The sequence below is a fragment of the Pipistrellus hanaki genome (genome assembly GCF_964339955.1).
Source record: "Pipistrellus hanaki genome assembly, chromosome: 1".
Classification (NCBI taxonomy): Eukaryota; Metazoa; Chordata; class Mammalia; order Chiroptera; family Vespertilionidae; genus Pipistrellus; species Pipistrellus hanaki.
In genome coordinates, this window is record NC_140503.1 from 209,548,622 (window position 1) to 209,561,882 (window position 13,261).

Here is a 13,261-nt window from a genome sequence, read left to right on the forward strand (position 1 = left end):
TGCACCGGGCCTCTAGTCTATATGTATAAAGGCCCATTATGACGAAGCATTACGGTGGAACAACCAGAATGACCAGTCACTATGATGTGCACTGACCACCCGAGGGCAGATGCTCAACGCAGGAGCTGCCCCCTGGTGGTCAGTGCCTCCCACAGCAGGAGCGCCACTCAGCCAGAAGCCGAGCTCACGGCTGGCGAGCACAGTAGCGGTTGAGGGAACCTCTAAGGAGCAGTGAGCCAAGTGGTAAGGAGTGAGCAGGAGGGCGGTTAGGAGCGAGGGGTCCCCGATTGCGAGAGGGATGTCCTGGATTGTGAGAAGCCACAGGCCGGGCTGAGGCACACCGCCGCCCCTGCCCATGCATGAATTTTGTGCACCGGGCCTCTAGTTCAGAAATAAAAAGAAATTAACACTGGCACACGTAGTGACATAGATGAACCTCAAAAGCATATGTTAAGCGACAAAAGCCAAAGACCACCATTCCGATGATCTTTCTGTCCTATCGTTCTAACGATTCTGGGCAGCAGTGACAATTACGTTGGCATCCACCTTCATGAAGTTCATCATAAAGGGACTGCATGTTTGTATTACGAACCAAGACCCAACAGGAGAACATTCAAGATAAGGGCGAATGTCAGCAAAGCCTTAAATGGATGGTTTAAATGGGGGCTGTATGCCTTGTATATATTAACTAACAAAGAATCTGGCTCCTTAGTGTAAAATGCAGGACTTACATTTCAACCACATGCACGGGAACCCAGACAACTGCTAATGTCCAGAACCAAGCAGAGCCTTTAACAGCCAACCTTGAAAGCACAAACACAGAACATGAATTTGCTGCATAGTCGTCCTTGTGGCCAGATGCTGCAGTACTGCAAGACATCTTTTTTAAAATATTCTCCAAAAGCGCCATTTCCCACCCCAACCAAACTTCTTGCTATTTAAACATCTACAAAAGTAAAATGCAATGTAACTTGTGTTGTTAAGTCCTTGCATAAGAAGAAAAACTCAAGTTGGTCTACAACTTACACAAACAAAACAAAACACCTTGATAAATCACTAAAATTCAAATACACATTATTTTAAAGAAAAAGATGAATGATTAGCTGAAACTAAATTGCTGAATTCAGCACAGGCCTGGCGCTGGCTAAGCAGCAGGCTCTTTGAGTCAGGCCTGCCCTGGAAGGCCTCCGTAAGCGTCCCACAGCCCTCCTCTGCCTCTGCTTTCTCCCGCCCGGAGCAGCCAGGCCTCGGCCGGAATGTGAGTGCGGGACGCCCTCTGGTCCTTGCTCGGCAGCCTGGACTTGACAGGCACCACCCCGGCCCCAGCTCGCAGAAGTCAGAGCCAAAGCTCCGCAATCCCAACAAGCCTTCCCCATCATCAGAACACCAAGTGTTTCCATTGTCTTCGAAGACCATGAAAATACACCACTGCCCCCCGGCCCCTCGACGTGTGAGCCGTGCTTCGAGAAGCGCACTGTGAACGTTCCGGAGTCCTGAAACCCTGCCTTTGCATGTTCATCAAAGGCAGCTTTGGCTCTCCACATGGCAATGCATTAAACTGGACCTCACCTCCACACCACAGACAATTTTAACTTCCATCCAGGCGGGTCGAAGGTCTATGCAAAGCAGCCCTGCCGGAGTGGCTCAGCGGTTGAGCATTGACCCATGAACCAAGAGGTCCCGGGTTCAATTCCTCATCAGAGCACATGCCCAAGCTGTGGCTGGATCCCCAATAAGAGGGTGTGCAGGAGGCAGCTAATTGATAATATTTCTCTCATCAATGTTTCTATCTATCCCTCCCTCTTCCTCTCTCTTAAAAAAAAATTTGGAATGCAAAACAATACAAGCATAAAACTGTGCTGTTCAGTAGCCCCAAAACATATGTGGCTATTGAGTATTTGAAAGGTGAGCAGGATTTCGAATATTCAGTATGAAAATATAGAAAAATCTCACTAATGTTTTTTATACTGAGTACATGCTGAAATGAGCTTGAATATATTCAAGTAAAACATATAATATCACCTGTTTCTTTTTAGTTTCTGATATGGGGCTACTAAAACATTTTCAGTTACCTATGTGGCTCCATTTGTCATCCACATATTCCTTTGGACTGTGCGGACAGAAAATACAGACTAAAATGCACTTGTGAGTTCATAGGAGGAAATAACAAACAGGGCTACAGAAGGCAGTAACTACTACAAAGTCCCCTGGGAAATGTGGCTTAAAAAGGTTAGAAACGAACTAGTCTTCCTCAAGAGGCTGTGAGCACAGCGAGAGGGAGCAGCCAGCGCGGGGCCGTGCGCTGATGTGCCCGCCAGGACCTCACTGGACAGAGATCAGGAAAAGACCCCCAACAGACTGGGGCGCTCACCGTGTGCCCACATTCACCCCAGATGGCACTGCCCTTTCCCCGTGCCCGCAGGGGCCGTGACGTGGGAAAGCGCGGGGGGTGAAGCTGCCCCCTCGCAGGACCACAGGCGGCCTTCCCCACGGCAGGCCCGCTTAGAAAGAGCAGGCCCAGCCCTGCAGCCACGGCTCCGGAACCTTCTTCGTGATGAAACAGGATGTGCACACAGAGCGTCCCCAAGACGCTGGGGAGAAGGCCTGACAGACGGAACAAGGCAATCCAGACGTGGCCATTTGCCAGACATTTTCTCAAAAATGAATGAACGGAGCCTGTCGCTTCCAGGGAAACAGCTGCCACTCTCGGTGGCTAATCAGTAACCCGGAGCTTTCCGGCAAGAATCACAGCCTGGCAAGCCTGCTCGGCGTTCCGGCCTTCCTGAGTGCGGTGGCGAGCAGACTTGAGTTCTCCCCACCGAACAGGAGAGGTGCCGGCATCGGCGCCGTCTGCCTCACCGGGTAAGCCACTGCTCTTACCGACGACCAACGCGTGATGTTACCGAGTCCCACGCGGGCAAGGAGTCACGCAGAGTGCGAGAGCAAGGACTTGTTTAACGCAGGAAATAACTGCTGCTGCCTGACTCTTCGCTGGAACTCACCATTAACAAGCTACTTCTGGTCAGCGTGCTTAGAAGAAAATGCAGTTATCTAAAAAAGCTACTGAAATATTTTCTCCAATCAAAACAGCCTATCACGACAGATTGAGAATCTGGCACCTCCTATTACACAAACATTAAAAAGATTTTCTAAACAATGCTACTCTAATCACTAAATTATTTTTTTTAATAATTTTTTATTGATTTCAGAGAGAGAGAGGAAGGGAGAGGGAGAGAGAAACATCGATTGGCTGCCTCCTGCATGCCCTCCACCGGGGATCAAACCCACAACCTGGGCATGCGCCCCAACTGGGAATTGAACCGGAAACCTTTTGGTGCATGGAATGACAACCAACTGAGCCACATGGACCACAGCCCTGACTAAATTATTTTTGTTTCAGAAAATAGTTTTCACTGAAAAATACGCTACTGATCAGCTCTCGCTATAGATCGCCCACGACTGCCTCCCCCCCCGCGCCCCCAGACAGCGGCGCCCAGCAGGAACCCGGAAACCAGCGCGGCGGTGCATCAGGAGGTGACAGCAAAGAAGCGACACTTGTGAGTCTCCAACAAAATGCATGAGCCACAAAGTAATGCTACTGTACTGGTATCTGTGCCAAGTTCAAAGCAGCAGGCACCCAAGGACGATGAGTGGGATGGAGGGCAGCGGCCTAGCCAACCAAGAGCAGGAGCGCGCTCTGGAGAAGACGGAGGCCTGCGGGGCACAGGGGGATGTGCTGGGCCGGGCCTGTGTGGCGAGAGCTAAACTGACACAGACCAGCAATCCATTAGGGACAAAGGTCAAGGTCACTACTGACAAGTACCCCGTTTCCCCGAAAATAAGACAGTGTCTTATATTATTTTTTTCTCCCAAAGTTGCGCTAGGTCTTATTTTCAGGGGATGTCTTATCTTTCCATGCGCTAGGTCTTATTTTCGGAGAAACACGGTAGGAAAAGAGAGACCAAGTTAAGCCGCCTCTGTGCGGACTGCTCACCCAATGCAGGCCACAGCCAGGGGCTGAACAGGAGAAGTGAGAGGGGAGGAGTTCACATAGGACACAGCAAGGAGCCCTTAGGATAAAGGGGCTCAGATGATTTCAATGCAAGAAAAAGAACAATGCGGGCCCAGCCGGCGTGGCTCAGTGAGTAAAGCTTTGGCCTGCGGACTGAAGAGTCCCAGGTTCGAATCTGTTCAGGGCACATGCTCAGGTTGCAGGCTCCATCCCCAGTGGGAGGCATGTAGGAAGCAGCCAATCCGTGATTCTCTCTCATCATTGATATTTCTATCTCTTTCTCCCTCTCCCTTCCTCTCTGAAACTAATAAAAATAAATAAAATTAAAATACATTTTAAAAAAGAAAAGGAACAATGTAGGATTTATAATCATTTTAACCTATATTCACCCAGCACAGCCTTGAAACATGTAAATCAAAATGGAAATATTTATAAGGAAAGAAAGACAAATATACATGATAGTAGGAGACTTTGCAGGGGTCTTCAAACTAAGGCCCGCGGGCCACATGCAGCCCCCAGGGGAGTCTGATCCTGCCCGCCAGGTTTTTTGGGCAGTGAGCGCAGCCAAGGTGTTACAGTAGGGATTAGTAGTTCATATAGTCCGGCCCTCCAGCTCTCTGAGGGACCGTGATCTGGCCCCCACTTTAAAAAGTTTGAAGACCCCTGCACGGATATTACTCTGAAATTGAGAGTGTTAAGCACACAAAGAACCAATAAAAATACAAAAGGGCTACGAGCATAATTAACAAGGGAAGACATGGAGCTCTCCTTCCCAACCTGAGGACATTCTGAAGCTCCCACGGACATCCATAAACACTGAGCCCTTATCAGTGAGACCGACCACAGACCACGACCGCTAGTTCTAACAGCAGTGAAGTAAAGGTCAGTATGACTCAAGGTAATCCTAAAGGTATGTTTGGATATTTATGAATAGTAGATAATTCATAGTTCAAAACAGAAATACTGAAAATTGGGTAATACTTATAATTGAGCCAATACAACTAACATTTTGAAATCTAGAGCATCAATTAGAGGCTTCCAGCACATATCAAAGAACAGGGACTGGTGGGTAAGAAAGAACACAACCTAGGAAAGCAGGAGAGCAGCCACCGAAAGAAAGGAGAAGCCACGGCCTCCGTGGCCACACTCAGCGGGACCGCCTGGAGGAGCCGGTGACTCACGGGGACGGCTCTCTCCTCCTGCTCCCAAGCAGCAGGCTGGCGAGGCTCCGGCTCCCACAGTCTCCGGTGAGAGCAGCACAGGAACGCAGCTCCCCAAAGCAGAGGGCACCATGCTCAGGCTCCAGGGCACTTGTCAGCAGCCCCTCCCTCTGGAGGCATGCGCATCCGCTCCCAGAGCAAGACACCGGGAGATGCTGGTGTCTCTGACTGACAGGTGTCCGCCGCCACACCTTCCTCCAGAGCAACCCGAACGCCTCCAGAGGACAGACCAGAACCGGGGACAGGGATGCCTCTGGAGATGAGAGGATGGCGGGGAGACGGGGGAGAGGGACAGCAACTGCTGTGTTCACGGGTACCTTCCCACCTCTCCTGTCCCTCAGCATTCACTAATCACACATGTCACACTCACATAAAGCTGCATGATGCATGAAACAGACCAGGTAAAAGGAGAGAGATTTTAAAAATTAAAAAGCTCTTCTTTGAAAAGATAAAATTGACAGACTTCTAGCAAGTCTGGTTAAAAAAAAAAGGGGGGGGAGGGCAGAAATATGAGGAATTCCAAGAGTTGCATCTACAAATACGGTCAGAATTAAAGAGACGGTCTGCACACAATTGCATACCAATAACTGATAATTTCTTTCTTTCTTTTTAAAAATATATTTTATTGATTTTTTACAGAGAGGAAGAGAGAGGGCTAGAGAGTTAGAAACATCGATGAGAGAGAATCATCGACCAGCTGCCTCCTGCACACCCCCTACTGGGGATGTGCCTGCAACCAAGGTACATGCCCTTGACCGGAATCGAACCTGGGACCTTTCAGTCCGCAGACCGACACTCTATCCACTGAGCCAAACCGGTTTCGGCAATAACTGATAATTTCTAAGAGTAGTTTACCAAAACTAACCAGAAAAGACATGGAAGTTTAAAACGTTAAACCGGAAGTTTCACATTCAGAGACATGCCTGGTTTGAAGGGGCGAGAGGAGATGGTGCAGCGGGAAGGAGGCTGGGCAAAGGCGGGCTGTTTAGCAGAGGCGGTTCCAGAGCTCCTGCTTCTCCTGGCCAGCACCCCGGACAGAGGGAAAGGACAGCCCCGCGGCGTGGCTGCCCGGGCACCAAGAGGTCATTGATTGATTCCCGGTCAGGGCACGGCCTGAGTTGCGGGCTTAATCCCCGGGAGGGGATATGCAGGAGGCAGCCGATCAATGTGTCTCTCTCATCATTTCTCTCACTCCCTTTCCCTTCCCTCTCTGCAATCAATAAACATATGCTTAATTTTTTTTTAAAGGAAGATAATAACCAAGCATGAAGCCTTGTGGGGATGGGAAGGGAGAGGTACCTGGAAACCCCCAGACAAGGGGGTAAGAAGGAGCTTGGCCCTGACGGGGAGGGAGTTGGGGAGAGAGAAGAAAGGCTCCCACCACGTGGGGTGTGGTGACGTAGCCAGAGCAAAGTCCAAGTGCAGAAGTAACTCCACATCCATCCACAGCAAATGAGAAACAAGCTGTTCATCACACACCACAGGCCGAGTGCCGGGAAAGGAGGACCGCGGGACGGAACCAGGGCGATGGCTGAGGGAGGGGTGCGAGGGGAGCTGCTGCCGGTGAAAGTGAGCCAGGGAGCCTGTGCAGTGGTGGTCACACAACTGCCTGCGTTTGTCAGACTCACTGACCTGTATCCCCTTTAAAAGGGTGAATCCTTCCACATGTAAATTATATCTTTTTTTAAAGGCCAGCAATGTTAACCAGCTTAAACAGAGAGGCCAACTTTATGAAAGAACAGAAGGTCCAAGCCTGCAAACACAGGTGACCTGGGTCACTCTTTTCGATGCGGAGGAAAGCCTCACTGGATAATCCATCATCAGGGCAAACGGGAGTTGGAAGCGAGACTCCCGAATGGCAAGAGAAATCGGAGATGCTTCCACTGGCGTCCAAACCAGGAAGAGAAGCAGCAACCCTTCCCCGAAGGACAGCAGGTGGACGGGACTGGACACAGGAAGGAAGGGCAGCAGAGCTGAAGGGACAGAGAGCCTGGGCGGTGGGGACTGGACACGCCGCTGACAGAGCTCGGGAACAAGCTACACGAGTGGCTAGAACCGGGGAGACGAACACCGGAAGTGCACACAGAAAGGAGACAAGTAACGTGACAAAGCAGGAATGTCTGCGGATTAAAAACTCAACGCTGCCTACCCACCTTCTTCATCTCCGATGAGGGAGCCCACGGCCTCCTCCTTTCTTTGTTCATTCACTTAGGCCAGTGTTTCCCAAAGTGTGGTGCGCGTTCCCCCAGGGGTACGGGAAGAGTCTGGTGGGGGTACGTGTTGCACCGGAGTTTGGTGGGGATGTGCACTGCACCGTGCTTAGCTGAGCCTAATTCTACGTTCTCATGAGTACGAGGGGTCCTCAGTGTTAGGAAAATTATAGAAGGGGTGCACATATGTCAAAAGTTTGGGAAACACTGACTTATGCCTTCATTAATTGGAATACTTTGGGCACTAAAATATGCCAGGCTCGGCACTGTTCTCGGTAAGGAACACGACACAAAAAAACAACCGCCCTCATGGAGCATGTTCCAGTGAAGAAGGAATACGAAGGGAATACAACCCTAGCCGGTGTGGCTCAATGGATAGAGCATTTGGCTTGTGGACCAAAGGGTCCCGGGTTCGATTCTGGTCAAGAGCACATACCTCAGTTGCAGGCTCCTCCTCAGCCTGGCCCTGGTCAGGACACATGCAGGAGGTAACCAACTGATGTGTTATTCTCACATTGATGCTTCTCTCTGTCTTTCCCTCTCTCCCATTCTCCCTAAAATTCATGGAAAAATATCCTCGGGTGAAGATTAACAAGAAAACACAAAGTGAATGCGCAGTGGTCAGAAAGCGGCGCCAGAGGGACAGAGCAGGAGAAGGGGCATGTGGGAGGCCAAAATCCATTTCTTTCCAGGCTTAGTTATCAAGGCACTACTCCAGAACATGCCACAAGACTGGGGTGCTGCCTTCAAGGAAACCCCAAAACAGAAGTCCCCGGCTCAGTGGCAGGCAGCATGGAGCCAGGGGAGACCAGGAGACCAGACAGCGCACCCTATGCAGCAGCAAACACTCACGGGGTCACAGGACACCAGCTTCCAAGCAGAGACCAAAGGAGCAGAGAAGCCTAGACGGTGGGGCCTCAAATGGCTGCAAAAGCCAAGCCCTTCCAGAACCCAGAGAGCAGACTGGAAAGCCCTTTCGGAGCCACGGCCCCTAAGCCGCAGTCTGGGCCAGCAGTCAGATAAGGTGTGGCCTTCCCCGGCAAGCCTGGGCCTCGAGAAAGCCCCCCTTAGTGAGACACGGAATCAGGTAAAGGAGGAGAGCAGGACGGGAGAACTGCCGCTGGGAACGAATCTCGGGTGAGCTACCAGCACACGGAGTGTCTAACGCCTTCTAGCTTTGCAGCAAACTGCTTTGTTTGCCAAAGAAACCCTGAGACCACACTGAAAGCATGCTACCCAAGCTGTCTGACCACGGGGGCAGGTCCCTACCACCTCCTGCCGGTGTGACAGGGAGGACAGGAGGAAGCCCGCGGCGGGGGGAGTAGGGACAGAGGATGGCCAGTAGGGGTTGTTCCAGAGAGCAGACCCGTGCCAACAGCCTCACTGCCCAGGAAGCCCAGACCACTGGCTGGGAGTCAGGGAGCGCGGGGGCGCGCAGGGCACTCACCGCGGGCTGGTCCAGGCCGCCGTGCCGCTCCTCCTTCTCCACGGTGCGCCTGCAGTCGGGGCACACCCACAGCGGCAGGTGCAGCACGCTGTTGCCCTTGGGAGCCACGGAAAGGGCCAATTTGCTCGCAGTCTTAATCCCGCTCTCTAGGAAGGAGGAGTCTTTCCGCTCGCTTCTGCACAGAAGACAGTAGTCCCCGGCGGGGTAGGGTGGAGTTCTGTGATTCATGCCAAAGTTAAAAGGAGTCTGGAATAGAAAAATGTTTTCTATTTTCAATACATAATCCACAAAACCGAGATCATTAAAAAATACACGTCGCTCTGAAATTACAATGCATGTGTGTTTAGGGAAAGAAACATCAAATAGAGAATTTGTTGAAGAAAACTGGACCTCGTGTACTAGGATCTCATCGTACTTCAAATAAAACAGTGCTGCCAGAGCATCTTGGGGCAGTTAGAAACTCTCCACAGGCCCTGCCCTGACTTCTGTGTTAGCTCCCACCATGTAGCGCGAACCAGTGTTCCGACTGAGGAAGCACTCATGAAAGTGATGCTTTGCATCAACCAAGTTCACAGTCACCACTCTAGGTCTGTCGGTGCACTGCTCAGGCCCGGGGCACAAGTCAGCAGGCTCAACCCACCTCCAAGGCGGCTACTGGGGATCAAATCCCCCCAAAAAAACCCAGTCTCCCTTCCAGCTTGACAGCTATCCAACCTCGATGTCCACGTTTGTAAACAGGTCTGAAACTGCAGGGCAGGAGGAGGAAGCAAGGTTATGGCCCTGTCCTCTCCAAAGACTGCCGACCGCCCACCAGAAAAGTAAAATTGCCTTAAAAACACACAAACGGGCTCCCATGTACAAACAGCCTAACGCACAGGCGGCGGGGCAGTGGAGGTGGGCAGGGGGAGACGGGCCATCTGTCAGAGTGTCAGTACATGTGTAAATAAGAAACAGGCCTAAACAAGGTCAGCAAGCAGGCACCAAGACTTTAACCCAAATCAGCAGGAGCCCAAGAGAAGCATCGCTCCTCAGAGGAAACGTCTGTAACTCCTGAAGAGGCTCGACAGCACACCTGGGCAACAGGGGAGCAGGGAAGCCAGGTAGGCCCTCCAGGGGCAGGCAAGCTCTGCACAGCTCAGGCAGGATGGAGGCGATGGAAACCTGCCTCTTCCCCCGCCCCCGCCCCCGCCCCTGCCCAGGCCCCTGGCCCTCTGCAGGGCCCCTGCACAGGGGGAATCAGGAGGGAGGCAGCCCCGGGAATTTGGGGCTACTTCACATCTCATTTCCCTCCGGGCCCCCTCCAGGCCCCCCAGCCCACCAGGCTCCACGGCCCTCAGCTCCTCCCTGTCCTCCACCCTGAGGCGCACACACGCCCTGGTTAACTGGACCACAGGTGCACCAGCTCCACTCCACAGCCCGGAAAGGCCAGCTGGGACCAGGTGCTTAAACAGGGCCGAGAATCTAATGAACAAATGACAGCAGCACTGGACCAAAGAGGGGCTTGCCCGGGTTCTTACCTTTTATAAGCCAGGGGCAAAACTGCTTACCGTGTCACATCCACAGGGTTGCAAGGCCTGACCCAAACCCAGCTGAGCAGCCAGCCATGTGAACGTCTGGGGGGTGAGGGGAGAGAACTGAGCCCTCTCTCTCAGTGGTATTCTAGAAGGCTCCAGACTGCTCCTCAAACCATGGAAGACCATGGCAGTCACTGTTGTTCTCTGTCCCAACACATGTGAGAAGTCTAAATGATGACAATTTGCCACACCATGCTGACTTAACTACATAACCCAAAAGCCATTTCTGTCGCTAGTCCTGGAGAACAGCCCACCACCAACAAACGGCCCCGGCCTTCACACCTTTCTAGGCCATCTTTTACCAAAAGAGATGCTGGGTTCCCAGGTTCCTAAGGCCCCCAAGCCAGAATCAAAGAGCCAGCACTGGCTTGAGAGCATCCAGTTCAGCAACCATGCATCTGTCTGTCCGTCCAGTACTTCCTGGGAGCCCACCATGTGCCAAGGCACTGGGCCAGGCACTGGGAACACATGGGGAATGAAATGAAAATCCTGGTCCTGAGAGTTAATGCTCTCGTCAAAGACAATAAGACAGGTAAGTAAAAAGTCATCAGGAGAACCACGAAGACAGTGTAGGTAAATGCCAGTACTCCCACAACCACATCAAAATTACAACTAAAATACAGAATAGCCATCATTCAAAACCACCTGAAAGCTGGCTGAGAGAAGTCTGACACCTAGAGAAGTCTTTACTTCTCTGGAATGCACATCGAGACTGGTGGTAGGGACAGAGGTGAGGGACATTTAGAATTGAAGGTCAGACAAAGAGCTTCACAGACAAGCAAAAGCTAGAGTTCATCACCACCAAACCAATATTATATGAAATGCTGATGGCTACTCTTTAAGAAGAGGAAGAAGAAAAAAAGGTCAAAAATATGAACAATAAAATGGCAATAAATACATATCTATCAACAATTGTATAAAAAAATAAAAATAAATCTAATGAACAAAATAAACTGATGAATAAAACAAACCAGAGGCATGGAAACATGGACAGACGGGGGAATATGGAGGAACTTTTATAATCTTATATACATACATGATTACCTATGGACACAGACAATAGGGTGAAGGCTGGGGTGGGAGGAAACAGTGTACACAGGCTGCTCCAGGTAGTCCCAGGCGCAGGGGAGCCATGAAGGAGCAGAGCAGTCAGACTCGGGGTGTAGAAGGTCGAGTCACAGGACTCGCTGATGGGCCTGAGGAGGCGACGAGGACATGCGATAACAGAGTGGCGGACGGGGGACAGGCTGGGACAGTGAAAGAACCAAGGGTTTGCTCTGGGCGCTGCACATATGAAGTGGGCATTAGACTCCAAACAGCAGGGGGATTGGATTGTTTCTGAATGAACATTCTGGGAAAGGATGCAACTGGACATATAATTTGGGATCCCCAGCATGTGATCAGGAAAGCCATGGAGCTAGCTGCGGTCATCCATGGAGACGTCATAGACAATGTCGTGAACCAAAGTCAAAACTGCTCGACGCTTGACCAGCATGCTCAAATACGACGCCAGTCCTCCCAGGAGGTGAAACTCTCCCCCCACTCCTTTTCCAGCAAAGCAGGTCATTACAAAACACACATGCACCACAACAAACAGGTCACTAAACACACACATGCACCACAACACCTGACCACGATTCAAGTTATCCAAACAACAATGCCCCACCAGGTGGTTACTCTCCTAACTGATTAAATGTGAAACACAAATATAAATTCCAGTGATCTTTTTGAAAACATTTTACAGCTGTACTAAAGCAGAACTGAGGTACAATAAGCTGAAAATATCTGCAGCATGCATTTTGAATAATGTTGACATGTATACACCTGTGAAAGCATCACAATAATCCTATATAATAAAAACGCAGTATGCAAATTGTCCCCTCGACTGGAGTTCTTCCCGGAGCTCACCCAGGGGGCAGGCTGCCAGCAGGGGCAGGGGGGAGGCCCGGCCAGCAGCGGCAGCTGCTAGGGACCCTGCCAGTGCGTGACTTTCATGCACTGGGCCTCTAGTCAAGACAATGAACACTGCCATTACCCACTCCATGTACCTGTGCCTCTATTTACCCAACTTCTACTCCCTTCTCCTCCGATCCTACCCCAGTCACAGGCAACCACTGGACTGAATTCTGTCTCTAAAGACTAATTTGCAGTTTCCAGAACTCTATAAAACGGCACCACACACAGATCCTCTTCAGGCAGGCTTGTTTTGCAGAGTACTGTTATCGGGAGGTGATCCATGTATGCATGTATCAGAAGCGTCTCCTTTTCTTTACTGAGTAGCACAGCATTGGGTAGGTGAGCCACACTTTTTATGCATTCTCCATTTGGAGAATTCTGGTTGTTTCCAGGTTGGGCTATTACAAAGAACAGCTGCTGCCTTGACCAAGTGGCTCAGTTGACTGGAGTCGTCCCATAACCAAAAGGGCTGTGGGTTCCAATCCTGGTCAAGGCGCGTAGCTAGGCTGTGGGTTTGATCCCCAGTCGGGGCATGTACAAGAAGGCAACCAACTCATGTTTCTCTCTCTCCCATCCTTTCTAGCATCAGTAAAAACATATCCTCGGAAGATTAAAAAAAAAAAAAAAAATAGTGATGCCCTAACCAGTTTGGCTCAGTGGATAGAGCGTTGGCCTGTGGACTCAAGGGTCCCAGGTTTGATGCTGATCAAGGGCATGTACCTTGGTTGCAGGCACATCCCCAGTGGGGTGTGTGCAGGAGGCAGCTTTTTGAAGTTTCTCTGTCATCAATGTTTCTAACTCTCTCCCCCTCTCCCTTCCTCCTGTAAAAAATCAATATATAT

The 13,261-nt window shown here is 50.8% G+C and overlaps 1 protein-coding gene across 3 annotated transcripts in view; it reads right to left on the minus strand.

Annotated features, from left to right (window-relative positions):
• The window catches only part of FAM193A (family with sequence similarity 193 member A), a 91,609-nt gene that overhangs the window by 53,260 nt on the left and 25,088 nt on the right, over positions 1-13,261 (minus strand). For all 3 annotated transcript variants that reach the window (XM_084904039.1, XM_084904037.1, XM_084904038.1), the window contains exon 2: positions 8,890-9,135. In XM_084904039.1, coding sequence (XP_084760165.1) covers positions 8,890-9,135 — 246 coding nt within the window. The remainder of the gene's footprint in view (positions 1-8,889; positions 9,136-13,261) is intronic.